General features: G+C 42.6%; 1 protein-coding gene across 4 annotated transcripts in view; it reads right to left on the bottom strand.

Annotated features, from left to right (window-relative positions):
• The window catches only part of SIK3 (SIK family kinase 3), a 290,388-nt gene that overhangs the window by 233,386 nt on the left and 37,614 nt on the right, over positions 1–19,388 (bottom strand). Inside the window, exon 1 of one of the 4 annotated variants that reach the window (XM_029207072.1) lies at positions 8,932–9,211. The exons of 2 other annotated variants lie outside the window; for them this stretch is intronic. In XM_029207072.1, the coding sequence (XP_029062905.1) occupies positions 8,932–9,204 (273 nt within the window). In that variant the 5' untranslated portion in view covers positions 9,205–9,211. Of the gene's footprint in view, positions 1–8,931; positions 9,212–19,388 lie in introns of those variants that run through there. One more of the 4 variants, XM_029207073.1, reaches the window with a different exon arrangement.

Genomic DNA, 19,388 nt, shown 5'->3' with positions numbered 1-19,388 from the left:
TATGCCAAAAGTAACTTGCCCAGAAAGGCTGTGAAATCTCCTTACCTAGAGATTTGTGAGAAAAAGGTAGAATATTATTTTTCTTTAACATCTTAACTGGAGATAGAAAATTTCAATAATAAAATTCTAAGATGCATTGAGTATAAAAAGCAAACTCAGCTCCCATTTTTTTAAAATAAATTTATTTATTTTATTTATTTATTTTTGGCTCTGTTGGGTCTTCGTTGCTGGGCGCGGGCTTCCTCTAGTTGCAGCGAACGGGGGCTACTCTCCATTGCGGTGCACGGGCTTCTCATTGCGGTGGCTTCACTTGTTGGGGAGCACGGGCTCTAGACACGCGGGCTTCAGTAGTTGTGGCACCTGGGCTCAGCAGTTGTGGCTCACAGGCTCTAGAGCGCAGGCTCAGTAGCTGTGGCACACGGGCTTAGTTGCTCCGCGGCATGTGGGATCTTCCCAGGCCAGGGCTCGAACCCGTGTCCCCTGCGTTGGCAGGCAGATTCTTAGCCACTGCGCCACCAAGGAAGCAACCATTTTTTTTTTTTAATCCTTACATTCATTCACTAAATGAGTATTTACAGGCGTTGTAGTAGGCACTGGGAATACAGCAGCAAACAATAGCTTAAAATCCCTGCCCACATGGAGCTGACATTAAATTATCACCCTGTGCCTCCTAACCAGCTTTAAAAGTTAGGTATTTTCTTCTTTTTCTTTTTAAGTAAAATGATTTTTAGAAATTTCAAGCATGTCAAAACACTGCCAGAAAACAAACAGCACCTAGCATTTGGACTGATCCAGAGACGCCCTTAATAAATACTGGGGAAACAAGACTAAAAAACTGTGTGTCTGAGGCACTGGGGTGGCAGGCAGACAATTTCACTATATACGAGTTTGCACTTTTTGAATTTTGTGCCATATATCATTCACTCCTAGTTTTTGATAAACAATTTTTCAAAAGCTTATTGGCTGGCTGGCTGGAATGAATGAATGAAAAATTTCTTCTCCAAAAATTTCAGTCTCAAGAAATGTGGTTGGTTAACCTAAAATTTCACATTCAATTCTTCTGGAGGGAGCAAAGAGAAGCAAAGCCTACTGCTAGTAAGCATGGGCTGGAGCTGAAACAAGGCAGAAATTTGAGGATTTCTCAGAAATTCCTAATCAATACCTAAATATAGTTTAAGATAACTGGCCAAAAGTACCCAAATGAGTGAGCCCAGCCTACACAGAGGAGCTTAAACAGGCGATGGGTTTGCATCTCCTTCCTTTTCAGTTTCTGGGAAATGAGACTGAGTATTTACAATCTGATTCCTAATTCTCTGACAAGCTAAATTCTGAGAAGAAATACTTATCAATGTGGCGAGGGACTCCTGGTCTACAGTGGATCACACACCTCCTGAACAGAAATATGTTCTAACATAACTTCTCTACGGCTCATCCAACAGTTTTGTCCTTAGCTGATGGAATTTTACTCTGAACAGATCCAAAAGAAACCCTCTCAAGCTAATTCATCCAAGACTGTTGAGGGCTTCTCAAAGACATTGCCAAGGTCATTATACACATTCCCATGGACAAAAGTCCATGAGAATGTACATAATTTTCATCCTCTGGATGTTATCAGTCATCCACAAGACAGCATGACTATACTATTACGCCAGAAGGGACCAAGCTATAATAGGGACCTATTATAAAGGAGGTAGGGACTCACCTGATGGGTGAGGTCATTCACCTGGGGAGCAGGCCAAGCTCTTAGATGAGAAACTAGAACCACATAAGAGGAGCCCTAGATAAATGGTTCTCTTGGCCCTCACCTGCATCATCAAGGTATGTATCTTGGTGACCAGTTCTCTTAATGAGTTATAAGATGGCACCATCCCCTGGAAACTGGTAGTGTTCTGGTAAATAAGGAGTCCATCTAAGAAATGTACCTTCAAAGACAGACCAGACCAACCCAACAGAGCAAAAGTATAATTACTCATGTTCCCTGAGTATGAGCTAGATATAGTGGCAAAAGCAAACTATATAAGGCAGACTGTGTTTATGGTCATTGCTTTTTCTGTGTTTCTTTCTCTTTTTACTTCCTTAGCATTTTGAAAGGCTTTTTTGACACCTCAGTCATGTCAAGGGAGCACCAAGGGGCATCTGAGTAGGAGACTGAAAGGCAAAGCAGTGTACCCATGGAGGACTGCAGGTAAGTGACAGAGGTGATAGAGTGAAACAATGCCAAAGGACAGGTTAAATACAGTGTTGGTATATCCCCTACTTGGAAAATTTTCCTCTCATCATGACTTCTCATCTTTGGAGTTTGTTTTAATAGAGAGGATAAATAATCTTAGACTTTAATTAGTAGGTGTATCTTGTTTCTCTAATGAAAGAGTAAGTATTCAGAGGGCAAGGGCAATGTTCTCTATGATTGGAGGAGTCACGGTAGAGTTAACTAGGAGTAGGATACCTGGATTCTATTTCTACCTCCCCCACTAACTAGCTATAGGATTCTGGGCAAATGGGGGGTGGGAGAGATACAGGAGAGAGCTGTGAGTCTAACAGATAATTGATCTAAACTACTTTGATGGCTCCTAAAAGCCTGAGATTCTAAATTCTGTTAAGTCCATCTTTCTAGACTCTAGAAAAGAAAGAGCTGGAATAGAACATCTCTAAGATCTTTTTTTTTAATAAACTTATTTATTCATTCATTCATTCATTCTGTGTTGGGTCTTCGTTGCTGTCCACTGGCTTTCTCTAGTTGTGGCAAGCAGGGGCTTCTCTTTGTTACGAAGCACAGGCTCCAGGCACACGGGCTTCGGCAGTTGTGGCACGTGGGCTCAGTAGTTGTGGCACGTGGGCTCTAGAGCGCAGGCTCAGTAGTGGCGCACGGGCTTAGTTGCTCCGCGGCACGTGGGATCTTCCTGAACCAGGGATTGAACCCGTGTCCCCTGCATTGGCAGGCAGATTCTTAACCACTGCGCCACCAGGGAAGTCCCCCAACATGAGTTTTTAAAAACATAAACCAGATAATGTCAGTGCTCTGCTTTGATATCTTCTGAGGTCAGTCCCCTGTTTCACACCCAATTCCATAAAATGGCCTATAAGACCCATATGATCTGGCCCCTGTCTAACTTTCTGATCTCATTCCTTACCATCCTTTCTCTTGTTCACTAAGCTCTAGGCACCCTGACCTTGGGTCTAATCTTTGGACAAACCAAGTTCATTTCTACCCCAAGGCCGCTGCACGTGCCATTCCTTCTGCACTGAATATTCCATCTTCTGAATCTTCCCAAGCTGCCTCTTTCTCATCATTCAGTTGTCAGCTCAAATATCACCACCCTGGAAAGGCCTTCCAGCACCCTGCCCCAGACACTCTCTAGCCCATTTATTTTCTTCATAGTATTTGTCACTACATAAAATTATTTGTTTACATGTTTCTTGCCTATCTCCTCCCATCGGAAAATAAGTTCCAAGAAGGCAAGAGCTTTCTTTCTCTTTTGTTTTTGGGGTACTCGAGAGCCAGAGTAGAACCTGACACAAAATCTGCATTCAGTAAACATACGCTGAATGAATGAATGGACAAGGGAAAGGTTCCATCTCTGTGCAGAGAAGTTTTAGGTGTTTTTTAGACTTACAAAGGCTCTGGTAAGAAGAGCACATTTCTTTTTCCTTCCAAAGCATCCATTTTGTTCTCTTTTATGCCAGGAACTAGAAAACATTAGCCAGAGTGATGCTTGGAAAATGAAAACAGCACTTCTGGCACAGAAATAACTAGTCTGGGCACCTCTGGCTTGAGCCAGATCTATGACTTTCTAGGGAGCTGGCACCAAAGTCAGAATGTTAAAATAAATAGTTTTGATGCTGAAAGTGGAATACTGGTATTTTGACTCTGGAAAAACTAGTCCAAATCAGTCTTAGCTCTTCACAAAGTTTCAACAACCTATCTCAAAATGAAGTTAGTTGTCTTTCAATAGTCATTTCTAGATTATCTAGGGATGGAACTATCCTCCTCAAATGTAACTAATATAAATCTTGCTTTCAATTTCTTTTTGACATAATTCTCTTTTCTATTTACTAATGAATCTTGTTTTCAGCCTTCTAACGAGCACAAGCATCATCCTTAGAAGTGAAAATAATACTATTGGCCCACTTTGAGTTGTTCTCCTTGTGGAAATGAGTTTGCACTAAACCACACAGCACACAGATGTGTCCTGGCTCGTCAGTATTTGGAAGGGGGTCAGGGAGCACAATGTTTTTTCTGTGTAATATCTCAAGTTAAGAATCCTGACCTTGGCCCTCTAGGTAGCACACCCTGCACCCAAGTGCAAGTGTCTCCTTAAGCTTGTAGGAATATTTCTTCATATTCTCCATGGAATTTAAGGGAATCTCTGGAGAAAAGACTGCACTCAAACTCTGTTCTGTCACCAGTCTGACAAAGTGTAGCTACACAAACACCCTGAATATTCAAGGCAGCCCAAATAAAAGCCAGTGTTAGTCACAGTCCTCATTAGACAAGTCTCATAACTATTTCAAAAGTTTAATGGAAAACTATATTTTTAAATGTCGATCGCATGAAATTAGCCCATAGTCCACAGGAATTAAATCCACTCTCTCAAAGAGGCACGTGAAATAATAGCAAACTACTTTTTTAAGCTGAAAGCAGCACATCATCAGGATGACATCTGCCTACACTAAACAAGTGGCACTCGTGAACTGTTCCAAAGTGGTGAAAAGCAAACAAAGGGGACTATGTCTTACTCGTTTTTGTTACTATTGCACCTGATGATGGTGATGATGATGAAGAAGATGGTGACAGGGACTTCCCTGGTGGCCCAGTGGCTAAGCCTCCATGCTCACAACGCAGGGGGCCCGGGTTTGATACCTGGTCAGGGGACTAGATCCCACATGCTGCAACTAAGAGTTTGCATGCCACAACTAAAAATCCCACGTGCCGCAACAAAGATCTTGCACACAGCCACAAAGATTCCGAGTGCTGCAACTAAGACCCAGCACAGCCAGATAAATAAATATTTTTTAAAAAGAAGGTGATAATATTTACTATATACCTACTATGTGCCAGGTACATCCGTTCTAAGAGTTTCACATATATTATCTTATATAATCTTCATAACACCCAAACTTGTGAGGTAAGTACTATTGTTATCTCATTTCATAGATGAGGAAATCCAAACACAGACAGGTTAAATTACCCAGCTATGAAGTAGCAGAAGATCCAAACCCAGGCAGTCTCATCCAAAGCTCAAGCTCTTACCACAAACCAATAAACAGGCAGGTGATGTATCAATATATTTGTTAAAATACATTTTTAAAGTATTTGACCAATGGCTTTTATAGTCATGTATGCTCTTTTTTTAAATGCATACAAAATATATCTACTCTTCGTTCCCATTCATCCAACCAGTGAAAGTATGATTAGGTACAGGCAACCAAATAAGCAATTGAGAAGAGAAAATCTTTTCTTTTTTTCAATCTCTTTAATATTTTATAGTGTCCTACCAAAAGAATAGGGCCAGAGAATCTCAGACCAAGGCACCTCCAGAAAAGGGAACTCAAAGAAGGTAGGACAAAGACAGCCAGGGTGAGCTGCTGACCAAAGTATGTCACAGATGAATATTCTCTCCTGTTAACTGTTCTGCAGTGACGCTCTAAGCCCTGCAGTTCTGCCAATATTAAGTCTGAGCTCATGAATGCCGTGCTGCAAAAGTCACCAACAACCAAATAGGAAAATATTTCCCTTTCTCTACTAATTTTATTCATCCCAGAGTCCTGATCTAGGAGGTTTGAGAGTTAACAGAATTTGGGAAAGGGCCAGTTTTACCACTTATTATTGGACCGAGCACAGTAGCTTAGTCAATAAATAAAGTTTACTTTAGCCTCTCAGTCCATGGAATAGGTAATGTGTGTAAGAAAAGGTGACCATAAGTATTCCTCTGATGTTCAGAAAACACCTATTACCTAACCTCTTTCAGACAACACAAATATCATCTGAATCACCTAAGTCTGATGGTTATATATGGTTATAGGAAAGACCTAGACCATTCAGTGGCCTACAGGGAGAAAAAGGAGAAAGAAAAAAAATCACATACCTCCAAAAAAACAAAACAAAAAACATGATACATTCTGAAAAGAGATGGGGAAAAAAAATAGCTAGCTCTCTTTGGTTCCAAGTGACCTGACTGAAGAAGTAAGATAAACACTGCAGTGCATGGGAGAAAAATCTATCTACCTGAGTAACGGAACAGCAGCTTCTGCACTGCCAATACCCAGGCACCTTCCTTGCCATTATATAACCAAACCATGGCCTCAATAGGCCATCATACTGTATGTCAACAGCTCTTAGACACATCTGAGCTGTCAGCATTTGAGAAACCTTTCCGAAGTGGATTCAGATAAGCATGAAGCAGGCCAAAATATGTTCATCATGTACTCAGAGCACATGACAGCTCCTTGTGAATTAAGCTTCACTCATGTCGTCAGAGTAAGTTAAGCAGAGAAACACAGGGTGCCTATAACTGTAACTAGGAAATTGCACACCGCTACAGAAACACAAATGAGTGCTGGTGTGGTCCTGTCACACATGCAACTCATTGTCCAAGCCATTTCAGCCTCATTCAAGATTTTGAATATTTCCATGCATAGGAATTGCATAACTGCACACCACAAATGATCAAAGAAAAAACCAACATAAACAGTGACACCCATTTATAAACAAGCTGATGTTTAAAATGCTGCAGTCCTAAAGAATACCAAAGACTTTGAGAAAAACTTAGACACACACACACACACACACACACACACTGGAAAATTAGAAAGCGGGGAGACCAGCCATAATTAGCCACTGGCTTTGCTGACTACTGAAGATAGAAATGTCTCTATTATATATAAAGCCAAGAATCAACTGTTTGCAATTACATTTACAAAAACATTCAACCCTCTGTCACAGATTTTTTTAATCAATATTTTGGTGTATCCAAGGGCTGTAAGATACAAAATTCTTTAAACCAGAGATACCATAAACCAGGCAACCAATTAAGTTCATAGAGTCTGTCCCCCAGAGGTCAGAGCAAAATAATCACAGGAGCTCGAAGTGATTACTTAGGTGGGAGGGGGAGGCCGTGGCGAAAGGAAATACCAAAACAAGGAACAAGGCTCCAACAACTAAAGCTGTTTGTAAACATAAATTTGGCTTGGCTAACAGTAAACACAACTGGAATCACTCAGGGGGGCAGAGATGCACCAGAGTCTTGGCTCAGTCTACTCCCCGCCGGGGGGCTGAGGGGAGCACCAGGAAACCTGGGACTTTGGGATCTCATTCCGCTCAGACCTGCAGACTTGAGGCCCTCTGATAGACACTGACAGAAAGGCTGAAGGGGGCCCCCCAGAGGAAGTGAAACTGACCAATCAATTTTCCACAGCCACCCCCCAAAGCCACCCTGCTAAGAAGGGCCCCTAACAGTCTGACAGAAAGGAGGGAAAAAGGGACTTCAGGTCATAAGTGAGCAGGAGACAAGGCAGAGGTAAGTCACTGCCTTCTGAAAGCAAGGGGCTGCCATAAGAGCAGAAACAAGGTAGGTGACAAGAACCAGAGGCTAGGCTGAGGAGGGGAGGGGAATTGACGCGGCTTTGGTAGGAAGCAGCAGCAGCTCTAACAGTTCTTCATTAATCAGGGTGAGGGAAACACAAATTGCAGCTTTAAATATAATGAATGACTACATCTAAAGTATTCATTCAAGTGAGAGACAGAGCAAAGAAAGAAATCCGGAGTACAAATGGGCTTGTGAGTCCTGTCAAAATCAAACAATTCCTCCTCGGGTCTTCGATTCCAATACTCCCAATGAAGAAGACCACAGGAAAGAGCTAACCATATTTCCTCCAAAAATGAATTTTCTATGTAAAATATTAAAAGGATATGGCTTCCTAACCGACCTTGCCCAATTTCACCACAGAGCTCCACAAATCCCTTGGGAACCAAAGGGCCCCATGAGTGTCTGGGTTCCTCACACACCTCCTCAGTCACCAGGCTTTCCCCTCACCACTGACAGCCCACCCTGGGCTCTATAAGGCCCACAGTTCTGGACCCTCCAACAACTAAATATAACCAGCAATCCAGCTCTCCCCAACTGTTTAACCCCTGAGTACCTAGGGCCACCACAAACCTGGGCCCCCCTTGGGCCTCTGTTCCCTGACCCCCTTCCTGCAGAAAAATAAAGTGCTTTTTTTCCTCCATATTTCCCCATTTTTTTCATCGCCTCCTCCAATAATCCTGTCTGTCCTCAGACTCCCATTCCCACCATCTATCAGTCTTGGACGATCAAATGCTGATTGGTGCCTCTGTCAAAAGGTACCAGGTCCCTCATACCTCTCAGTACCCTGTACCCACCACATACCCCTGGTACGTGCCCCAGCTATCCTCGTTCCCCTCATAATCCCACATCTGCGGGCTGCCGGTTTCACCCGTTTTCCCCCCATCCTCCTGGTCCACATTTCCTATTCCCCTGCCCTCATTCCCTTAGGATTTCCTAACTGCTGGTTCCAGAGGCTTCTTAGCTTACTGCCTCCTGGCTCCGGGAGAGTTCCAAACCTCTTCTTTCCAATCATCCCTTCTACGACCCTCTGCACAGCCCAGGGAGCCCCCTCCCCATCCCCGGCTCCCTAGTTCCCCAGGTCCCCGCGCTCAGTGGCCCCCTGCGTCCCCTCTGCCGTGCAGTTACCCTATCCCGGGTCCCCCGGTGTCCCCCACCTTCTGCTCGCCCTCTCCGCACCCTCGCCCGACAGCCCCCTACCCGTTTCCCCGGTCCCCAACGCTCTCCCGAGCCCCGCTCCCGCTCCGACCCCTCAGCCTCGGTGTCGCGGGGCTCTCCTGCGCCCTCAGCACTCGGACGGTCCCGGGCCGCGCAGCCCCGCCGCCGCCCGGTCCCACCGCGCCACTACCTTGGCCTTGGTGACGAGGTGCGTGGCCCGCTTGACCACAGCGAAGTTGCCCTTGCCGATGGTGCGGTCGATCTCGTAGTAGCCGATGCGGGCAGGCACCGGCCCGCGGGAGGCCGGGGCTGAGGGACGCGGCGGGCCAGCCGCCGGGGGCACAGCAGCGGGGGCGGCCGGGGGCCCCGAGGCGGGCGGAGGCAGCAGGCGGCCCGCCGGCCCGGCTCCCCCCGCTCCGGCCCCGGCAGCCCCGCCAGCTCCGCTCGCCGCCGCCGCCGCCATCTTGTTGTGCAGTGAAACCTCCGGGGCCGCGGGGAGCCGGCGGGGGGGAGGGGGGGAGGGGGCAGAGGGGCGGGAAAAGAGGTGGGGGGGAGCCGGGGGACGTCACTCCGGGAGGCGGAGCGCCCGCGCCGCCGGGACCTGGCGCCATGGCAACCGCTCGTCACGTGCCGACGCGCGTCACTGCCTAGAGCCATGGCAACCGTGACCTCACCGGCGAGCTCGACCTTCCCGCGTGGGCACGGTTCCTCGGGTGTCGGCTCCCGGGTGCCCCCCTTCGGGGAGGAGACAGTGGGCACCGCCAGTGTGCCAGCAGGTTCCAAGCCGCCGCAGCGTTGCCGGAGTCGGGGGGTGCTTATGCCTGACCCAAACCCGCCCTCGATCCCCCCGGAACAGCTAATGTGACCCCTAGTGTGACCTCTGTCCCAGTTCGGCAATCACCCAGGCTCCTTTAAAACAAAGTATTTCCTCATCACCAGAAATATTAGCACTGTCCCACTTTAGCCCTTGAGGCCCCAAAGGCAGGAATAGCTACAGTATCGAAGCAACTGTAACCAAGTCGGAAGCGAGGCAGGGGAATTCTTCAGTAAAATTCCTTCCTCTTAAAAAACCCAACTCACCCGGTACAACCACTCTAATTGTCACTGAATGTAGAGGAATGGGGAAATTAGGATTTGCGTGCTCAAGGGCGGAGAAACCAGCCCAAACACGCATTCCAGTCATTGGGTGGGTGAGGGCCAGAGCAGGGACGTCATTTTCCTTCCTCCCGCCCCGTCTCTGAATAAGTCTATAGCTAGATGATTGTCAAAGAAGTGCCTGCGTCCTATTTCTGTCACTTGTATAACCCTGATGAAGCAGTGGTGCACGTCATGGTTAAATACGTTACGTCTGTTGGGCAAAATAAATAAGTAAATAATAAAATAAAAATTCACCCTTACCAGCGACTCTCCAAGGACATTAAAGGTGATCAAATCAAATTCCAGTAGTAAATCTCATATCCCTTTTTCTTCTCTCCTGTGTTATCTGCCATTCCACACCCTCCAGAGCCCTCACTATCTCCCAGGTTTCCCCCTCTTTCCCCCCCACCCCCTTTATTAAGTAGATGGGCTTTAACAGCTTCAGGTAGGGCCGGGGAGGGGTAGGCTACTGGACTGTCAATAACGAGATGGTCTGGTCAGGCAAGTGGGGAGGAGGGAAGGCTGTGAGCACTCCAATGCTGAAATGTATTCCTCCTTCCAGTCCTGACCCCTCCACATCTCACATCTATGTCTCTCCTGATGGCAGAACTGTGTTGTCAGGTCACTGCGTGTACAATATTAAAAACTGACACCCAGGGCACTGTGAATGTATGAGAAGCAGAGCCCCTATTTACTCTCTCTGACCAAAAGATATTTACTAGCTCTCTGATTCCCCATCTGACTATGAATAATGGCTGGGACTAGGACAGGACAGGGAGGTCATTCCACAATTGCCTTGAATCAATTCCCTGGTTGCTGTTCCAAATTACCAGCACAATTAACACTAATTGGCTTCTTTACTAGCAAATAAGGATAAGGATGAAGTGGTCCTCAGCTTCTTGCAGTGGTTAAGCCGTTTCATTGGTTGAGCTCATTCAATTGCATATAAATGATGGCATGTGGCCAGCCTCTCATCACTTTGACCCTACTCACCTGCCTCGAACAGGGACCGTACATTAACTTTGGTGCTGGGCCCCAGGGTCCCAGTTATCCTATCTCCTTAAGGAAAGGAGGAGGATGGGGGTCTCAACAGAAAACTTACGAGCAGTAAGGCAAGGGGGAAAACTCTTTTGCTCCGAGGGCTGCAAGAGCAGCACTGAAACCATTCTCGTAACAACTTTACAGCCTCTCCTCCACCCATGGAGATCATTTGAACATCAGGTACAGCAACTTCTGCTGCTCTCTGGAGGGTGTCAAAAACAAAGAAGCCTCTGGGGAGAAACTAGAAAATGGAGCGTTGGTCTAACTTCCCAGAAGAAGAGGCAGGCAGATCACTCTTGTCCCTAGTAATGGCCAGAATGTGTATGCTGTGTATTATGTGATTTATGCTCTGTGCCTGTATGGATAGAGGCCAGTAGATGCTGTGTCCTATTGAGACTTGGACTTGCTGGAGATTTCTCTGAAGAGTCCTCTTTGGTGAGAATAATATAGAAAATTAGGGAGGGGATTGATGAACGAAGATCATCAGGGAAAAAGGAAAACAGTTTAGATGTATGTATTTGATAATTATTTGTCGAATACCAAGAACCGAGTTAAGTTTGGGAGGAACTCACAATAACAACAATTTGCCAGGCACTATGCTAAGCAGTTTATATAAATAAACTTACTTAATCTTGAACAACCCTGTGAGACAGAATATATTATTATCCCCATTTTGCAGATAAGGAAAATGAGGCACAGAGGGATTAAAGGAGCTGACCATGGTCATAGGGCTAGAAAGTGAATCCTAGAATTAGCATTCAAACCCAGGAAGCCTACCTCTGGAAGCTGAGATCCTCCCCCACTGGATTATAAACCCTGTCAGAGTAGTAGCTAGTAGGAAAAGTAGTTCCCCCCAAAATTCAGTTTAGACCCAGGGAAGAAGAAGATTTAGAGAGTTCTGGAGAACAGGGCAGAGCAGGCACCGAAGCATATCAATAAAGAACAACAGATAGCAAAACTGATTGAAGTGATGGCTTTACTTGCAAGTAGCTCCAGAAAGAGGCTCACTACTTATTGTGCAGGAGTTTTGCTGCCCTTAGAAAACAGACGGAAGGTGTGTTCCTGCCCTGCTGCAGACTCAGAGGGGTAGCTTGAGGGCTGGATTCTCAGAGTCCTGCAGTCCAGGGTGGAGACAGAGCTAGCCACCACCCAGCTTCCAATCCACCACCATAACAATTTGCTCTTTTCTAAAAAAGCAAAAGATAGATTCAAAGATGAAAATGAGACATTTTCCTCCATAATGTCATTGCGTTTTGTTTCTAAAATTTGAAAAGGGCAAACCAAGGCATTCTTGATGGATATGATAGGCCCTTAGGAACTTCTGGAAGTGATGCAAAACCTCTGAGGACCTAAGGTCTGAGTGGGGAGTGATATAAGCAGTGGGAGGGAATACATTAACTCTTTTATGATTTTAAAGGCCCACTTAGCCTGTCTGCAGAGCAGTTTACCAACAACCCGAAAGGAAACTGCAGCCTCACCACATAACTCCATAGATTCTCAGAGGCTTCGGGACCTTGAAGAAAGTCTAACGCCTCACTCTACATTGTCCCAGCTCATTACTGCTCTGAAAGAAGCTAGCATTATATGAGCATTCAGTGACACAGAAGCATTATTCAGAAACTCTGTATGACAAAAGGCAACATCATATAATGTTTACATGCCACATATTCCTAAACAAGGCCATTATTAACCAGTTATAAATTCTGCCATCACACAGAAATCAGGTCACTGTTGGATACACATTGTCAGGACACTCAGTGTGCCCTGGTTCTCTGGGTGAGCTGAAGGTGCATCTTCTCTCTGTTGGGGCAGTGCTCTGAGTTACCACCTCAGCTCTCGCCTTTCCTTTCCTATCCCAGACCAACCTAGTCATGACCAAGTGCATCCTCTGGGTGCCCAGAAACAGGTCTGAGCAAAGTAAGTACATAGTCTCCCGCTGTAAAATATCTTGGGGAGGGGGCTTGAGAGCAGCTTTCAGTCAAGGATTTTCTGTCCTGCTTGCCTACATTTTTCTTTTTAATGCAACCATTCAAGCTACTAAATGAAACATAAAAATTACCCTTACTACTTTGCATATGTCCTAGGATACGGTTTAAGCATTTTTAGATTATTATTAAATAATTACCCTTTAGATCATCCAAAAGACCTTTAAGTGTGATTTGTTTTAAGGTCTTCTGCATTCTTAGATGTGACTATATTATCATTTGGGATCAATGTTTTCCTCAGGTAAATACACCTGTGGTTTTATAAGGAAAATCAGTGGGAAAATACATTTAGTAAAGAAAAAGAGCTCATTCAGAACAACTTTTTTCACAGAATGATATGATCCTTAAGGTAAGTCACACTTAGTTACTCTGTGATCAACTCCCAAATATTTACACTAATTAAAAAAATATGTTTGGGGCTTCCCTGGAGGTCCAGCGGTTAAGACTCTGCACCAATGCAGGGGACACAGGTTCGATCCCTGGTTGGGGAACTAAGATCCTGCATGCTGCACAGCTCGACCAAAAAAAAAAACAAAAACTATATATATATATATATATATATATATATATGTTTAACAATTTCTTTCTCTTAAATGAAAAGTGTGATACTCAACAAATATTAAGATTTTGGCATACTTGGATCCTTTTTTTTCCTTGAATATAGAAGTGTATCTCAATTCTAGGAATTCACCTCATTTCACAGAAAATAAAGGCACGCTTCAAAGGTCTACGTTAGACAGAAGTTCTTTATTTCCCTGGGTCTAAACCGACAAACTGCAGCTTTCCTCTTTTCACTTTATCTTCACATCTCTCCTGACTACAAAGCCATCATCTCTGCTACACCTGCCTTGGGAATTGCCTCTCAGTTTTTAGGGCTCACCTTCAAACAGCCCTGCATTGTTTTGGTAGACACGACAGAAACACTGTTTTTACGGCAGCTTCCTTTCATTATAATTGGGGTTTGCTTAATTTTTCTACCAGCCTTTCCAGCTATTGGTTAAGAAGAATTTATATTATTGGGATTGATTTCTGTAGATAGCTAATCTACCTTTGTTTGCTTCATTCCCACCACAATTTTCCTCAGTTAAACTAGAAAATCCATCATCTGCCTCTAAGGCCGAAAGTAGCCCTCTCCCTTGTCTGCAGCGACACCTGCTGGTCAAAGTTCTAAACTACATGATTCCTAGCTGGACTCCCTTTTCCGTTCCACTTAGGCTTTCTAGTCCTCTCTGTTTAAACTACAGGCAGTTGAAAACCACAATCCCACAGCAGGAGCCAGGAAGCTGGAATCCAAATGCAAGCCGGCTCCAGGAAGCTGGATGTCTTTATGGCCAAATAGAAAGTACAGTGGGCTAAAGTTACAGTGGCGCTTTGGGCTGGGATAACAGTCCACAACTGTGGCTTTGTGCCACCCAGGGATGTCTCCGGTTATCCCTAGAGTCCTCGTGGCATTTTAAAAGACTTCTTTAGGGTGAAATTATTTCTGTTTGTTCTTATTTTTAAAATAATTTTATTCTTTTGGCATGTTTAAAGGGCAGCCTGGAATAAAGAGTAAAAAGAGTGAGGGTTAGACCTCGCTTAGACAGTTAGACCTAAGCTTTCCAGTGGGCTTTTCCACTTCCAGGTTCATCTCTGAGCCTCAGTTTCCTTTTCTGGAAAATCACTCCTACTTCGTGCGGTTTTTAGAAGAATCAACTATCATAAATACGTAGAGGAACCTGGATTAGAGTCTGGTACATAGCATGCACTCAAGTATTAATTTTCTCCCTCTCAGTGCTAAAAGCATATAGACAACGACATGCTGCTTTCCAAATCACTTTCAAAAGATTAGGAAGATTGAGAATAGAATTAGGGCTGCAAAAATGGATTAACTTCAGAGTTAAAAAGAGAAAATTATAGTTTTAAATGTTTTGGTTGGTTGACTAAGCATGTACAGTTCAGTCTTTAGAGGTTGGACATATTTGTGCTTATGGTGCGATTCTATATGTCCAGTGAAAGCATTCTCACAGCTTCATAAAGTAGCTATTATTCCACGGTATAGATGGTCAGTTTACTTGACCAATCTGATGATTGGCTCACACAGCCAGGACATGGTGAATCTGGAAGCAAATCCAGGCCTTTGAATCTCCAAAGTGAGTTGTCTTTCCAAACTTTAGAGTATTCCAGTGTCTATGGTCTGTTTTAAAAAAAAGATGCCAATTTTTTTCTCCTAAAATTTATTCAAAATATAGATGTAAGAAAAATACTACAATATTTTTATCATTGCTATGCAACAGTCTGAGAAATTGTGTGCATTTCCAAACTTTCTGCAGAATGCAAGTGCTCTGTGAAAACACTATAGGAGCTCTATGGGAAAGAAAAATTCAATCCTGGTGGCATTTTTTCCTTCTAAAATTCATTTAAAACCATATATGTAAAAATTACTGATTATACTTATAATAATGTCTTTATTTTATGCAATAATCTGCCTTTAAGAAACTAAACACTTGTATGTGGTTTTTAAGTCTATTTTTCAAAATAAAATTAAAACACCCTAATTTCTTTTTATTCTTAATTAAGATGATAACATTGAGTTAAATTCTAAGTTAAAAATAGGGGCAAGATATGATGAAGTAGGATAATAGGGTTTAACCTCCGACCCTACTACGACTCTAAGCTCTGAGTTGAGCCACATTCCACTAAAAGCTGGATGTGGAAACCAAAGTAGGAATCAAATCCTCCATCCTTACATTCCATACCAATTTTAATAACAACTTCGATTTCTCTAGAGATTTTTTTCCTGTGACTTCCAAGCATCAAGTATTTATGGATTCATTGTTTAGTTAAGTCCAATTCAAACTCTTGCAACCTGGCTGCAACTTCTTTTTCAGCTTCTCAAGTTTCGTGTATCTTCCCACCCAGCCCTTCTCCACCCAGGAGTGCCATGGGCTCCTTTCCTGTCAAAGTACATTCTGCACTTTCTCCTTAACTTTTGCTCCTGCTTCTCCTTGTGTTTGGAATACCCTTGAAGCTCACCCATCTGTTATTTGAAATTCTACTACTTCTTTAAAGCACAGCTCAGCGCAGGAGTTTTACAATCTCCGTAAAAATTAGTCACAGCTTTTTTTCCCCCCCTGGGGCTCCCAAGCATGAGTTCACATCCTGACTCCACAACATATTCGTTGTGTGATCTTAAGAAAACTACTTAACCTCTCTGGGCCTCAGTTCTTCAACTGTAAAATAGGTATAATAACAACACCTATTTCACAGGAGTATTGGGAGGATTGAATAAATTGCTACATTTAAAATACAGTAGTGATAATTGGTGCTCTACGAATGATTGCTAAGATTATTATTATTAATAATCTATTGTAGCATTTTTAACAGCCTAATTTATTTTTAACAGTCTAACCACTTTACATGAATGGCTCTCTAATTAAATAGCAATCTCCAGATAGGCAGGAACGTATCTGTTTTGTTAGCTACTATCCAGGTCTTCACTCTGTGCCTGGGACACAATAAATACTCAGTAGATATTTCTTAAATAAATTAATGCCTCCCCGTTAAACTGTGATTTCCTTGAGGCCAAGGACTTCTGTATGTTCAGAGCATTTCTTCATCACTTTATTTCAACATGTACAGAACCTAATGCAGTGCTGGTACCTTGTAGCACTTAGCATATACTTGCAAAAGTAAAGCAAGAGAAAAATAGGAAAGTTTTATCCGAAAGTGAATACTCTCTCTCTTCTGAGAGTTCAGGCAGACATGACTGGTGCTCTAGGGCTGTCATCCAAAATCTAACTTTGTTTTGAGCAGTTTATCTTGCAGAAATGTGGGGATCCCATGGCACTTCTTAAAAAGCCAAAAGAAAAGTGAAGGGTTTGCTGGGCAATCAAGCACGCTCCAGAAAACTGAGCACATAGGACTCTGCCCCTGCAAGGAAACAGAAGGCTGGAAGAGGGGTACAAGAAGGGGTAGTTGGCAAAGATCCCATTTGGACTTCGATTTGAGAGAAAGGAAAGATGAAAGAGTCCTAACTACCATTAAATCATGACCCCAAGACTGCATAAGAGCTAAAAATAGTTTCTCCAAAGAGGTAGTTTAATCTCGTTCTGTCCCCAAGACAAGTGGGAAGCCATTGATTCTACTTCTTCACTGTCGTTATTTGTTAGACTCTAACCAGGTCTCCAGGGAAAATAAAGCCTTTTAAAAACTCTCCTGTCCACTCTTTCCACCTCTTTGAACATTGTACCAGAGGTTCCAGAAAGGGCAATTAGGCAAGAAAAAAGAAATAAAAGGCATCCAAATTGGAAAGGAAGAAGTAAAACTATCTCAGTTTGCAGATGACATGATCTTGTATATAGAAAATCCTAAGGAATCCACTAAAAAACCATTTGAACTAATAAGTGAGTTCAGCAAGGTTGCAAGATGCAAGAGAAATATACAAAAATCAATTATATTTCCATACACCAGCAATGAAAATTCTGAAAATGAAATTAAGAAAACAATTCCACTTATAATAACATCCAAAGGAATAAAATACTTAGACATACATTTAACAAAAGAAATGCAAGACTTGTACACTGAAAACAACAAAACATTGTTGAAAGAAGACCTAAATGAGTGGAAAGATGTCCATAGATTGAAAGACATAATATTGTTAAGATGACAATGCTCCTGCAATTGATCTGCAGATTCAATGCAATTCCTGTCAAAATCCTACTTGACTTCTTTTGCAGAAATTGACAAGTTGATCCTAAAATTCACATGAAAATGTAAGGGTCCTAGGATAGTCAACACAATCCTAAAAAAAGCAAAGTTATAGGACTCACACTTCCCTGTTTCAAAACTTACTACAAAGCTACAGAAATCAAGACAGTGTGGTACTGGCATAAAATCATATATATCAATGCAAAAGAATACAGTTGGGCTTCTACCTCACACCATACACAAAAAGTTAACTCAAAATAGATCATAGACTTAAACGTAAGAGTTATAAAACTCTTAGAAGAAAATGTAGGAGTAAATTTTCATGACTTTGGGTTGCCAATGCTTTCTTAGCTATGACACCAAAAGCACAGCAGACAAATAAATGATAAATTGGACTGCTTCAAAATAAAATTGTAAATAATAATAAATAAATTTGTGCTATAAAAAATACCATCAAGAAAGTGAAAAGATTACTTATCGAATGAGAGAAAATATTTGCAAATCATATATCTGATAAAGAATTGTATCCAGAATATATAAAGAATTCTTACAACTTAATATGAAAAAGACAAATAATCCAGTTTAAAAGTAGACAAAAGATTCGAATAGGTATTTTTTCAAAGAAGATCTATAAATGATCAATTAGCACATAAAAGTATACTCAACACTACTAGTCCTTAGGGAAATGCAAATCAAAACCACAGTAAGATACTACTTAATGGCCACTAGGATGGCTAAAATAAAAAAGACAGACAATAAAAAGAGTTGGTGAGGATGTGGAGAAATCAGAACTTTCATACATTGCTGGTGGGAATACAAAATAGAACAGTCATTTTGGAAAAATAGTTTGGCAGTTCCTCAAAAAGTCAAACACAGAGTTACCATATGACCAATTCCAACTCCTACGTATAGCCAAGAGGAATGAAAACATGTTCATACAAAAATTTGTACACGAATGTTCATAGCAGCGTTATTCGTAATAGCACAAAAGCAAAAACAACCCAATGTGTATTAACTGATGAATGGATAAGCAAAATATGGTATATCCATATAATGGATTATTATGCAGCAATAAAAATAAATGAAGTCCTGATACATGCTACAACAGATGAACCTTAAAAACATTTTGCTAAGTGAAAGAAGATACAAAAGTCACATATTGTATGATTCCATATATATTAAATGTCCTGAATAGGCAAATCCATAGAAACAGAAATTAGATTAGTGGTTGGCTAGGGCTGGCAGCATTGGGCTATAGGGAGGAATGGGTATGATTACTAATGGATACAGCATTTCCCTTTCGGGTAATAAAAATATTCAAAACTTAGATTGTGGTGATGATTGCACAAGTCTGGGGATATCCTAAAACCCTTACCTTGTACACTTTAAATAGGTTAATTTTATGATATGTGAATTATATCTCAATAAAGGTGATAAATTTTTTTATTAAAGAGAAACTCATCAGGAAGAAATTCTCTACCAATAGAGACCCGGCTAAAAGGAGTTCAGTAAAGATGGGGTGGGGGTGGGGGCAGGAATCAAGCTTTTCATCCAGGCACCAAGGTCTTTGTGAGAAGAGGTGCTTTCAGGGAAGCCAGTGGGGAGGGTTAAAGTCTGAACTACTCTTCGACCTGTAGAATCCGGAATCAGAGTCAGTTTTATTTCTATAAAGAACACACACTTCAGGGAAAGAAGAGTGTATGAGAAATATCTCAGGGAGAGAGAATTTCACAGGAGGAGGAAATAAAATGTCTCCCCATTTCCATTCATCAATTTTATTGAACAAGAGCTCTCA

The sequence above is a fragment of the Monodon monoceros genome, unplaced genomic scaffold (assembly GCF_005190385.1).
Source record: "Monodon monoceros isolate NGI ecotype Baffin Bay Population unplaced genomic scaffold, NGI_Narwhal_1 Super_Scaffold_7, whole genome shotgun sequence".
Taxonomy (NCBI): Eukaryota; Metazoa; Chordata; class Mammalia; order Artiodactyla; family Monodontidae; genus Monodon; species Monodon monoceros.
Note: the sequence above shows the minus strand (reverse complement) of the source record. Positions and strands in the feature narration are given on the sequence as shown.